The sequence below is a fragment of the Falco punctatus genome (genome assembly GCF_963210335.1).
Source record: "Falco punctatus genome assembly, chromosome: 15".
Lineage (NCBI taxonomy): Eukaryota > Metazoa > Chordata > Aves > Falconiformes > Falconidae > Falco > Falco punctatus.
In genome coordinates this window covers 15,119,618-15,132,644 of record NC_137595.1, presented here as the reverse complement: position 1 = coordinate 15,132,644, position 13,027 = coordinate 15,119,618, and the positions used below count along the sequence as shown (strand labels likewise).

The 13,027-nt window shown below is 36.0% G+C and overlaps 1 protein-coding gene across 3 annotated transcripts in view; it reads right to left on the bottom strand.

Annotated features, from left to right (window-relative positions):
- The window catches only part of MTMR1 (myotubularin related protein 1), a 38,810-nt gene that overhangs the window by 24,870 nt on the left and 913 nt on the right, over nucleotides 1-13,027 (bottom strand). The window contains exons 2-10 of one of the 3 annotated variants that reach the window (XM_080365726.1): nucleotides 10,863-10,968; nucleotides 8,174-8,200; nucleotides 4,481-4,556; nucleotides 3,496-3,590; nucleotides 3,177-3,284; nucleotides 2,671-2,772; nucleotides 1,876-1,959; nucleotides 1,084-1,233; nucleotides 106-294 (exon numbers count right to left, since the gene is read on the bottom strand). In XM_080365726.1, coding sequence (XP_080221852.1) covers nucleotides 106-294; nucleotides 1,084-1,233; nucleotides 1,876-1,959; nucleotides 2,671-2,772; nucleotides 3,177-3,284; nucleotides 3,496-3,590; nucleotides 4,481-4,556; nucleotides 8,174-8,200; nucleotides 10,863-10,968 — 937 coding nt within the window. Of the gene's footprint in view, nucleotides 1-105; nucleotides 295-1,083; nucleotides 1,234-1,875; nucleotides 1,960-2,670; nucleotides 2,773-3,176; nucleotides 3,285-3,495; nucleotides 3,591-4,480; nucleotides 4,557-5,917; nucleotides 5,969-8,173; nucleotides 8,201-10,862; nucleotides 10,969-13,027 lie in introns of all 3 variants that reach the window. The other 2 variants (XM_080365725.1, XM_080365727.1) reach the window with 2 other exon arrangements.

Genomic DNA, 13,027 nt, shown 5'->3' with positions numbered 1-13,027 from the left:
TTTCAACATCAAGTTCCCCTCATCTTGATCTCTTACTCAATTTGTAATTGTAATGTAATCGTAATAAAGCTAGAACTACCAAAGCTAGTTATGATACCAACCTACCTTGTTTGTATCTGCAACACTATTCTGTCTGGCATCAAAGATGATAAGTTTATGTGACTGAGCATTGGCATCCATTATTGTCTGCAAATATTTTTCATCTTCTTTGCAGCGCTTATCATTTGGGCCTACCGATGGCTGACTGCATCGTGTTATTGTTGCTTGGCTCTCAGGATGAATCCAGGATAACACCTGGAATAAAATAAAATTATTTTAGCTTACCATACCACTATAAAAGCAACAGTTCAGGGTACAATTAGACAACCGCATTGCCTACATGATATTTCCTGGCAAATCAACAAATGCAAATTTAAGGACAAGCTGATGCAAAACCATACTGACAGCACACTAGCACTGGTCATCCCAAATCTACGCTTGAAATATTAAGTGACTTTAAACATCTTGGCTTTTATTTCTAAGAAAAATTAAGCCTGCTGCTGCATCTTACTAATTAGGAAAAAAAGTGGAGGAAGAAAAACTGCTTTCATGTGGAAGTCCACAGAACTCTAAACTACTTTGCTAAGCAGATCTAGAGCATGGAAACTGTCACCACCTAACATGCTTAAAGGGGGGGTTCTTATGCTACCTGCAAAACTTGTCTATTCTCAAGAAAACTGCTATGGCTGTAACACATTCCACACCAAATCAGAATCAGAACGCAAGCTAATATGTGAATTAGCATCAAATATCATTGTGGCTTGCAAGTGTTAACTCCAAACAAAAATTAATTACATGGCAAAATAACCAAGTAATTAAGACTTACATTTAAGTTGCTCTCTTCAGTTCTAAACACATCAAGCCTAATTCTTCTTTCTTTGCCTTCCCCTTCCCCCCACACGACACCACCACCCCTCCCACCCCTTTCAGGAAGGAAGCTGGCCCACTTACTGAAAAAAAGAAGCCTAAAAGAACTGTGCTAATTTCTTAATAAGCTACAAATTTTTTAGGGCACTTATATCTACTTGTAAAAGTTTCACTTACTGGAACTCTGCCTTTTGCTCTAAATGCTGCCACTTTTGAGAGGTCATCATCCTTTACACTGGTTGGCACAACAAGAATAGCAGGGTATGTATCACAAAGCTCATAGGTGCTGTTAATTTTGGATATTTTCCAACTCTCATTGGGCAAGCCCTGTACGAAAGCAAAACATTTTTGTATTTTTCAGGTCAGACCTTTACACATCTGAGTCTGGGGCAATGAAAATTTTATATGCTATGTACTTTTAAAAAAAAAAGTACGCCCACATTTTTCTTTTAAATAAGCTATAAACTTTAGGTCTTCATATGGAACCATAGTCAAAATACTGGAAATCGTTCCTGTTTATTATCTTTAAAAATGATATGCAAAATAACCATTTGAATAGGCTACATAGGTAAAAAGTGATCATACAGTGAAATAAAAATATTTTTGCAACTAGGAAACTGTAGATTTATGACAAACTATGGTTACCCTTCTGTTTAATGCTGCTTATTCAAAACAAAATTTTTATAAAGCTTGTATTTTCTAGAAACAGCACTTGGCAAAAATGTGGATTTAAGAATGAATGTTAAGGTAGACCAGTACTCAGCACCTGCAATCTCCAACAATTTTAGTAAGTAGTCAACACTCTCAAAATCAGGCCACTTGCATTTTGTTATCTAAACATGAGATCTAGACAGTCTCTGTACGTAGCTAGAGCTGAAAATCTTGAGTTTTAATATTTTTCTCCTGTTTAAATGGCTTTGGGGAAGATGGAGAAAAAAATAATGTACCAAGTATACTTCTATAACTTACCTGCCTCTTATATTCTGCCATTGGATCATACACTTTCCAGCCATTAACAGCAAATTTTTCTTTATAGCTGAATGCAAAAAGAGGCTAAAGGCAACAAAGCAAAGGCATAAATTACTGTGATGGGTTGTACGCACAATAAGCTCCAAAACAGCAAACCTTCTAATATTTCAAATGTAACACTTCTAAAACTCTAACAGCAGACATAAAACCTTCAGTCAAGACTGACCAACACTGCTAGGAAGAAAATGAAAGACGGTTTCCTCCTTCAAGTACATGCTATGGAATTAACAAAATCAAGATAGGAAATGCTCAGAGCGAGCTGAAGTTAATTGGCTGTGATCATACAATGCATCAATGGCAAAGCCAGGATAAGGAAATTTTTCTCCTACCTCCCAACCAGTTCCTTACCCACACATGCAAATGAAATAGCATTCTGCAACTAAGTAATAATAAGACTAATTGTACCTATTTGTTGTTTAGACAAAAATTCTAGACTGAATTACCTAATGCAGAAAATAAGAGTCAATAGATACACATTTTTAATCAGTCGTGTTAGGCAAATCTAGATCTCAAGGTTATGTACAAATTAACTACCCTCACCAATAGCAGGCGATAGCGTAATGTTCTACAAATTAATGCAAAAAGGAAACAGGGTCAGAGTATCTTGCCTGCTCTGTAACAGATTTTATGAATCAATATTTCAATGTTTGTTATACAGCCCTTGTATTTCCCCACCTACACTTTCCAAAAAAGAAGGAGAGCCAGTGACAGCCTTCTCTACATCTTAAGACTTACCAGATCATTAGAAACAGGAAATGCACGTGTTACAAGGTTTTCAAAAATCTCCAGTCTGTTCTGCTCTTCCTGTTTATAGGCCAGCCGCAAATTTCTCATATCCTGTCAAAAATATGTTACACTATTTTACTCTGTGATAAATAAATAAAAAGCAGTTATAAGACATTTGATTGAAGGCATATATGTAGCACTTAGTCACTGATACCACCTAACCCATGTTAGAACAGAGTTCTGTAAGTGTTAGCATTATATGACTAGGATCATCATCAGAGTTGCTAGATATAAAAATAGCCACTCTTCCTTTGAATTCACTCCTGAGACAAAAGGCAGAAGTGTTTAAGGCTACAAGTATCATAAGAGGAATTGAAATATATTATGTAGAAGAAGTAGTGTTCAAATACAGGGAACTGATCAGACAGAAAAACAGCACATGTGCATGCAGATTCCCCTTACAGAAAAACGAAATGAAAATACTTCAATATGAGTAAATTTCTACCATGCCATACCTTGCAAACTATTTCTAAACCACAGGAGTTGTCTCCATGGCTCTGTACTCCAATTTTTTCAACTCTACTTATGACTCCAAGGGGAACATCAATAACAAAAGGTGGATCCTGAAATTTGTATATAAAACAAATGAATTTTGTTACATTAGGAGGAACACAAAGTAGTATTATTCATGTACGTTTCATAAGAGTCAAGTACAATTCCTGTTTAACAGACTGCTGTGAAACATACTTCACTTACACCAAAACTCACTTTCTGAAATCTACTTCAGCAACATTCCCACCTGAAACAATATGCAGATAGATAGCGAAGTCTTACCCTTTCAACACTTTTGATATACATTCTGAAGTCCGTCACAGTTAGTGTACCACTGACTGCTCCCATAAATGGACAGATATACATAACATCTTTAGCTGGAAAACAGACCAATTAAAGCTTTGTTTTACTATTATAGACATTTGTTCCATAAAAATCTATTTCCATTTAAAAATTGCAAGATTTATGCAGTTTTGTAAGATTTTGCTGTGTGACCTCGACAGGAAAGCCTACTGCTGTCAGAACTGAAAGAGCTGTCTTTATCTCAACAATGAAAACAATCAAACTCCTCAGTCCCACTGCTGCTCAGCAACTACTGAGCAACTGTGGCTGAGCTCAGCTAGCATGGGCTGCAGTAAGGGCAGGCAGGTAACAAAGCATCCTGCTGGTATTTAGCTGCAGGCAGCTCTGCTCCCTGCCCTGCGGCGTAAAGCACCCACACTCAGCTCACAGAAGAGCACCCAAATGGGAGAATCACTGATGTATATGCAACTGACCTCCAAGTAATTCAGCTATATGCCCCTATCTTCATTTTCACTTTTATTTGAAAGAGCTAGTATTTTCTAGCCAAGTACTGTGCTGCTAATGCAGCACTTGCTGTCACAGGCCAAAGCGAAATAAATCTCATGAAGTTATGGAAAACTTAGTTTCCAGTTCTTAATCTTCTTTGCTACTACAATTTTGAAGCTTTTGAATCTATGAAGTATCCTTGGCATGCCCAAGCAAAAATACAACAGTACATTTATGTGGAATATATTAGCTCTTGAAAAATGTATTTATCTATATGAAGCAAGTCATCCTCTGGAAATGATTTCTCTTTCCTACATTTGGATTTACAAGACAAAGAAAAGAAATCCACATGAGATCAGCTAATCTAAACTGGCATTACATAAAAACAACAAAAGTCAAAAGGAAATAATATTCTGTTTTTAAATAAATAAACAAGTGCTTTAATAGTATTCAGTGTAGTACTCAATAGTATGCTTACCAATAACTTTGATTGATTCTCCAGGAAGAAGTGGAGCCTCTTCCATCTGGGCTAGTTTGTTTCCATCCCGCAGTGCCTGGCAGAAATCCAAACCCATGAGTAAATCTCACTTTCCATCTGTACCACATCGATACATTTTGATGCAAAGTGCTTTTACTACCAGATAACTCGAACACAAGAAGTGTATCTTTTTTTACAAGGCACAACTGTATTAAACAGTACCATGGTAAAAACAAAAAAAACAACATAAAATTTGGTATTATAAATATTACACAGACGTACGTGTTAGTAACATGTTAGTAACATGTTAGTAACAAAGCATTTATGCAACAATTAGTTTCACATGCTAGCTACACATAGCATACAAAAATATGAGTAAGATCAGCCCAGATTTGCAATTAACAATTTGTTAGTCTTTTGCTAAATGCAGGTATTATTTTTGGTATTTTATATACTTGAGAACACTTCAAAGCTCATATTATTTTTTTTATATTCTTAATGTTGTTTATTTAATATTTGAGTATTTTCACCTGAGAGAATTATATGGCAGAAGTTTTAACATTTTAACTTTGTATTTTTGATAGCAAGAAGTCAGAAGCACCCCACGATGCTCTGTTTCAATCAATACCCTCCTGAGAGTGCCACAGGATATGGAAGAGGTCCATTATAGGAATTTTGGATCCAGAAGGTCAGATTGAGAATGAAGTAATAATGAAATACAGAAGAACAATTAGCAATTTTAAAATAAGGGCTAGTTCCATGAATTTTCATTGAGGTAACTGGCTTGATTCCTGAATGATACAAGATTGATCCTTTGGGTCCTTCACTGGCAGCTAAGATCTACAATGTACTAAGATTTTAATTAAGAATAAAAGGGTCTGTGGGATTTTAAGGACCATGTGAGAAAGTGATCTCTCTCAGGTCGAAATGATAAGATATTAAGGTTTCAATTTTTTACATCCTGAAGTGAGAATAAATATTATGGGCTATGTTACAGTAAACAAATAACTCTTCCCTTGTATGACAACTCTGATCCACATACAAATAATTGGTAGGATCTGCCCGCCTCCAAACAAACTACTCTAAGCCCTCATTAATAAATTCTAGAGATATTTAAACTGATCTGTGGCTTTATGTTTTCTTGGAAACTAGAAGAATTTTATATTTAGCACCCCATCACAGAAGATGATGTGTAGAGAATTAGCCAATACTTACAAACTTAGGACGACAATGTGTTCTGCTTACATGCAGTATTACCTTTTAGACTACATGACCGTACACAAAACCCCTACCTAGCAAATAACCAGTTAACACATGAAATACCTTCTGTGGATTCTCTTGCCTGAGGAATGTAAGATTTGTATGTACTGTACAAGTACTAATATGTAGTACCTTGCTACACAGTTAAAGAATAAAAGATGAGTAAAAACTTGCCACCTGATCAGGTTCTGCTTCAGAATGATAGCCATTGTGTCCATCCTGAATCTCCTGCATTGCATGAGGCAGCAGTAGGGCAAGAGAGAAGTAACAGGAAAAAACATGCAGACAAGAGGTGAAAGGACAGAACCTTTTCTTTTTCGTTTCCCTTTTTATTTCTTTCCTTAAAAAGACAGCACATACTTTAACTTCAGTTTAGCTATACAAAATCTTCCATTTCTGGTACAAACTACATTCCACAGAAAGGAATCCAAGCTATCCAAGGATTAGCACTATCCTTTTATTGTTATTTGGTACAACACAAAATGAAAAATTTACTCCCTTTTTCACAAAAGAGTAAGTGCTGGTAGATAAGAACATAAAAGTATGTACTGTCTTCTAAGACAAACAACCTTATAGTGAAGAAAAATGAATTTGAAGTATGCCACATGCTTATCAATAGAAGAAATTGAGTACAGCTTGCAATGGCAGCATTAGGGGACAACTCATGCAATCTTCCACAGAAAAAATAGGTCGACATAAAATAGAAGTATCTAGACAACCTAAAAAATGCTTTACTGTGTAAAACTTTTTAATTGAACTTTTCAGTTCTATGGTTTCACACATTTTCCCAGCAACTTCCTTTTCAACAATTGTTGCTGGAAACCGAGCCAGTAACTACAGAACCTAAAATGACTCCTCACAGCAAAATATGCAAACAATTCACATCTCTATGTTAATTTATTTCTGCATAATATTGACAGCAAATCCTGAATATTAATTAAATCTCTTTAATAAACATAAGGTTCCTATGCACTCCAGAGAGAAGTACAATTGCCATAGGTCATACGAAGTAACTGTTTTAATACGTCTAGCCAAAAGTGTTCTCCCATCTTCTTTCTTTATTAACGGCAGAGAAGTTGTGTTCATGGCAGTCTATTATTCCCCATTCACACATCGAACTTCTCACTTGATAGACTGTTAAACCAGCCTCAGTCTAAATTTACAAATGTTTGCTAAAGTCAGTTTTCCTTTTTACAACATTTCTACAGATCTCTCAAAAAAACTTTGAAGAAGGACTTAGATATAATTTGAACTCTACAAGAGTTTAAAAAGTTATAATTCATTTCAAAAAACCCTTTAAAATTATAAAGGACTCCTAACATTTACGTATTGGTGAAATTCTAAATAGAAATTACTTAAATTTCAGACCATAAAAACGTTGTTTCTGAAACTAAAGCAAAGTAGATATTGTGATCTCTGGGAAGAAAACCAGAAGGACAACCAGCAAATACACCAAAAGATTTTAAATAAACACAGGAGAGAGAGGCACAGCAGATCATTCAAAGATCAAAGACTTTACACAGAACTATGAAAAAACAAATGAAAACAATCAATTTTTGTTACTCAACCCTGACCAATTATTTCAAGAGCTATCTATAAAAAAAAAAAATAAATCATCAAGTTGTGGATTTGTATGATTGGAATAAACACATCATTTTCAAATACGTAAACAACAGATGAGAAAAAGAAATCATTCAGACTTCATCTCTTGGTTTGAGGCTGAACAAGAGGTCTTTGTCTGAATAAAAGTGTTAGACACATTTCATGAACGATGTCAGAACACTATCCAGATCATTTCTCACTCCATAAATGTTACCAAGAGAGAGGGACAAGAAAACAAAGCACGTCCTTTTTATATCTCCAATGAACAATGGGCAAGACCTAGTCTCAAAATTATCATTAAAAAGATGCAGGTCATTGCACTAGTGTCTTAACTTCAAATCTAACTTTCAGTCCTATTACAGGGTGGTAACAATTAAGGTAAAACATGTACAAAGGCAAGCATGAACTGGTATCTTATTTAGATAGGATAGACAAAGATGTACCGCTTTTATCACTAATATTCTTTAGCACAGATAACACGTTAGAGCTGCTAATACAGTACTCTGTAGTCCGAAGCATGTAAGCCTCAGTTGCAAGCATCCATTTTGTCAAAATTAATGTAATAAAACTGAAGTTAGTATTGCACATTCATAACATAATTTAAAAATACTGCTCCTTACACACTGACTTTTATTGCTCACAAAAACATTGTAATGTATATAAAGCATTTCTATAGCAAAGAAGCTGTTGCACTGCATAGCAAAATGGTCTGACTGGTTCATAAAAACCATTAATGAAGTAAAGAAGAACGCTTGACACACCAAGATCTCACACAGCACAAATGACAAACAGGTAGGAGGCCGTTTTACTGCTAGCCAAAGGTAATCTTACCCGTATAACAACAGGCCTCCTGTACACCTGTCAGTTAAAATATAAAATGTTATCCAACAAAATACACATGATTTGATTTGTTAAAGATATTATATCTTACTTCATCAGATTTTCCGAAGAACTCTACTTCCAAACATTTTAATTATAGCCAGATTTTGAAAGAACAAAACAAAACTATGCAGATCTGGCAGCTCTCATTTGCAGAATTGTTTTGGTCTGAGCAATCTAACTACTTCATTTTAGCAAGTTACAAATGCCAAACTCTTGTGAAACATTCATTCCTGATCACCCTTTTATCCTTACAATGTGCTATTGTGAAAAGAGAAGAAAGAGCCTGGTAATCCTTCCAGGTGGAAGACAATAAGCCTGCAATAACACCCATGAAGTGTAACCACCATATCTTTTAGATTTACATGGCAAAACAAGAACAACTCTTCTCAACTTATTTCTGAAGGTGTCTATACTCAGCTACTATAACCTAAGCAATTTTTGTTTATATTCATTCAAGAATACTCTCCAGGCAGAGAGTATGTCAGAGAAGACAATACACAGCAGAGTTCAAACTCAGAGTGAGATGATGTTGCTGTAGGGTTTAGCGAGCTCCAGTTTTGACCATTTATTTCATCTGCAGCCCCTTTGCTTCCATTTGATTCCCCCCTTCCCTAAACTACATTCTGGTAAGGTAAGTTACAGAGAGTAACATGACTAATACCATTAGGTACAAGAATTGATACATTTACCTGTTTTTGCAAACATATAGAATGAAACATTAAAAGGATGGAAAAAAGAATAAAGCAGTGAGCTCCAGGTAAATCCAGCAGAAAGCAACAGAACTGCCTGACCAGTTCCAGAAGAACACACGCACACAGCCCTACCTGAAGTTTCTGGGTAGTTGTAAGACAGTCTCTAAATGCAGCAATTCGAGGTAACCAAAGGTAACGAAGACCCACAAAACTGATCAGCATGCATCAAAAGGGAAAGATGTCTCAAAGACTGAGTTATAAATGGGCATTACCTTTTTACATGTGAATTCCATAGTAATAATGAGTAAACTCAGCCCGTTAGTGGTACTGACTAAGCAAATAATCGCACCAATGGAATTCTGCAGAAGCTAAGTGCAAAGGAAACCCTCTCCTAAAGCATAGACACCACTTCACAAGATACTGGTCCTGAATGTAACTAAAGATATTCTAGGATTAAAAATTCCATGATGTTATACACAAACATGGGATTTCAAATCACAGGAATGCAATGATGCCAAATACAATTTATACACAAAAAATTCTGAATACCACCAGGCTTAAACTTTTTTCTTTCATTTCTATAAAGCAGAGAATGAAGTAGGATTTTAATTAGGCCTTAAAAGACTAATGCCTGTTCAATAATATTCAAGATGACTTTGGTAAAGAGAAGGCGGTTATTTAGAGTTAAAATGTGCTCTTTACTCCAGAGGAATGCGTTCTAACTCAGAGATAAATTGAACACCAAGCTTACACTTGGATTTTACTAAAATGAAGTCCTTGATCTACAGGGCAAATACAACATCGACAGCTGTAATGCAAGGTTTCCCACAATGTTTTATCAAAGATGTTAGCCTTGACCTGAGGTAAGCATTTGCAATTCTGCTGCCACAGTACGGAAGAGCTATACTTTTTTATGAGTATAAGCTGCTGACTGTGCCAATAGTGTGGAATTTTCTGTGAGGTGAATTTTTAAGTAGACTACGGTCAAAAACATTTTGTGGATTCATCTTCAGGCTTGGGCTGAATCTTACCTGCTGTCGCAGAATCTAAAATAAACTGTTTCTTGACAAAAAACCTTTTAATCACAGAACATATTAGAAAATACTTTACAATCTAGATTAAAAAGATAAAATCTTCATTTGGCCATTCTACATGAAGACCATGAAACTGTTTCATATCTAGGAAGAAAAAAAGATCTAGATAGCAGCAGCCTGGGTTTCTTAAAGGGACTTGAAACACAGGTGACTTCTGTCAATTTGTAAGAGAAGGAAAACTGCGTATGCTGCACTCTTGATAGCTGAGTTGGCTGGCTGCATATAGGAAATGGCAAATGGGCATGAAAGAATAAATGCAAAAAGCACAAAGGAGCCTATCAAGTAAATTATACTGTGCAATCATTACCTTAGTGACAAAAATGTTGCTGGGAGGGAATGAAAAAGGTGATTTTTGTTGTTTGTCTGATGTTAAATTCTCTGTTTCAGGTGAACCCCATGAAAAATGATAGTCACTTGTGTTCTTTGCATGGCAACAAAGACACATGCATTTATTTTTTATGAAATCTGGAGCTCAATTCTGTACTCTGACAAACACGTGAAACAATTTCAACCTGTAACTATTAATCTACTTTGCCAATTTTTTTTAATGTAGCAATCAAAAGAAAAGAGAACTTACTTTTGGCATCTGATTCAAAACATTGACTACATTGACTTTTAGCTTTCCTTTCACCTCTTAATTTTTATTCTGTAGACTTCAGTGCCACTATTCTAAATATAGAGGAAAACACAAAGCAGATTCAAGAGACTTCTACGCATAATGAGATGTTTCTAGTCCCAAAACATACAGCGATCACTTAAGTACTTAGCACCTGATAATCAAGGCAGCAAGGCCTTTCCCGATCATTCACTCTTTTACCTTAAACAAATCAACGCATTCATCAAGTCACTTACCCTGTAGTCTCTGGACACACCTTCTGATGGGACAGACCCTGAAATCTGACTAGAAATGGTTGCAGCTATCAGCTGTTTACACCATTCCACATGGGATCCAGTTGGGCTACAAAAACAGAACAATGCAAATTCTTTACATGTAATTCAAAATGTATATTGAGAATAGCTTAGCAACTGAGCACATCCAGAAAAAAAGACCATAAATGATCACTAGCATCATAAAAACTAGCTTGTTTTGTGGAAGAATGCAACTATTTTGCTGATCAACTTAGGGAAAAGAAATTTACTAGATCTTATCAGAGGTGTAGAGCTACTGGTAGCTTAAAAAAAGCTCACAGCCCTAGAAACTTACAAAAATGCTCATTTCCTTATCCAGTGCATTTTTTTTCTTAAAGCCATCCATGGAATGAATTTGGTCAAGTAACAAGACGCCTTACACTTTCCTTATTACTTCCTGATTATTCAGTAATCAAACTGCAATTACTCTATGCTAGAATTTAAAAATTTAAACTGTGCTAGTCTTGTATTCTATATTAATATTAAATTAAGAAAACACATGTTTTCTAAAGGGTAACTTCTAGTTAGCCGTATTTTTTCCCTATTCATAAAATAATCACTAAATAATCTTCAGGATGGTCCTTCCCACGCCACAGCAAGGAACTCTGCAGTGTGGGGTGTTTATAAGAACCCTAAAGGCAAAGCATCTGAACAGTAGACTTGCACCAAATCCCGGCTGATGTGTTTTGAGAACGGCCACTTCACTAGTGCTGGTTACAAATAATGTAGTATTGAGAGCGAGAAGCAACTAGTTTGTTGCCAGCTACTCTGAAGTGCCCTAGGTCTGCCTCAGAACGTGTGGTGTCTGACAAAAGACTGGGAATGCCAGAGGGAACTATTCCCTGGGTGCCACAGCAGGCGCAATTGATGCCTTAGATAACTGCCATTTCTTCAGATGGTTTAGTTGGGCTCTTCTACGCATTTAATGCCTATGCAGAAGTTAAATACAGGAACAAAATCTTAATTATTTTTAAAAATGCATTCACAAACTAGCTTTGAATTCTGTAAGCATCCCATAATATTGACGTTAATGACTATATATACATACCCAGCACCCAACAGGTGCACCATTAACTTGGACATTACAAGGGTGGGATGGCATAAGATGGAAAATTATGACTTAATTAGAGGTCTCTCTTTACACCGACTCTGCTAGTACAGGTAGATATAAGGTGAAGATGTATGCAAGAACTTTGTACCTGAAATGAAAGCTGTTTCAGAACTTTTCTGATAGGTTTCAGTACCTTTCTCCCCACTTGCAAAATTCTACACAGTACTAGATCACAAAACATCGTTTTGCAACTAAAACACATCTATGTTATTCCTGCTCGAACAATGAAGATAACTCTCAAATTAGTGCTGAACTTGTGTCCAGATTCACTTAGCAGAAGTTTTCACTTAAGTTTTGCAAAAGGGTACATGAGCTAAACCCTGCAGTAATCCTTTTCTGAATCTCATTTATTTCTCCTTCTCTCACATCTTTCTGATTTCTAGCGTATCTCCTTAGGGTTTGCCAAAGTTTGTTTCCAAATAAGCATTTACTTGTTAATTAAGAAAAGTATTTATTTTTCTATAGCTTATCTTCACTAGGAATCACTATATCAACAAAGTTAGCAGTGAGGAAAACATCTGAATGGAGGCCCATCTCCTATGATCAGCATCTCGAGATGTATCTCTGTACTGCACGATGCTGATATTACCAATGTGACTTATCACCAGCTGACAAGCAGGACACACAGCACTACACGCCTTTGCGTTCTGTCTCATCTGAGGTTATGCACATTAGTGTAGCCTGGTACAATTGTACTGGCAAATTCATAAACTGTATGACAATGGACATCATAACTTTTCCAGGGCAGAACAAGATGAGAAGAAAGATAAGACATTAAGATAAGAAAGAGCATTAATAAGGAATACAAAATGTAAGCTTTAGTGATAAAAAACAGATGTTTGACTTCCACCTTCAGCAGAACTATGTAAACTGCCAGGTTTCTCCTAACAGGAAAGAGGGAGAATCGGGAGACCAGAACCTGGCACTGATAATTTTTAAACAGTCTTTTTTCTTTCTTTTTCATCCGGACGAAACTTCCATTAGCATCTACTCCTCT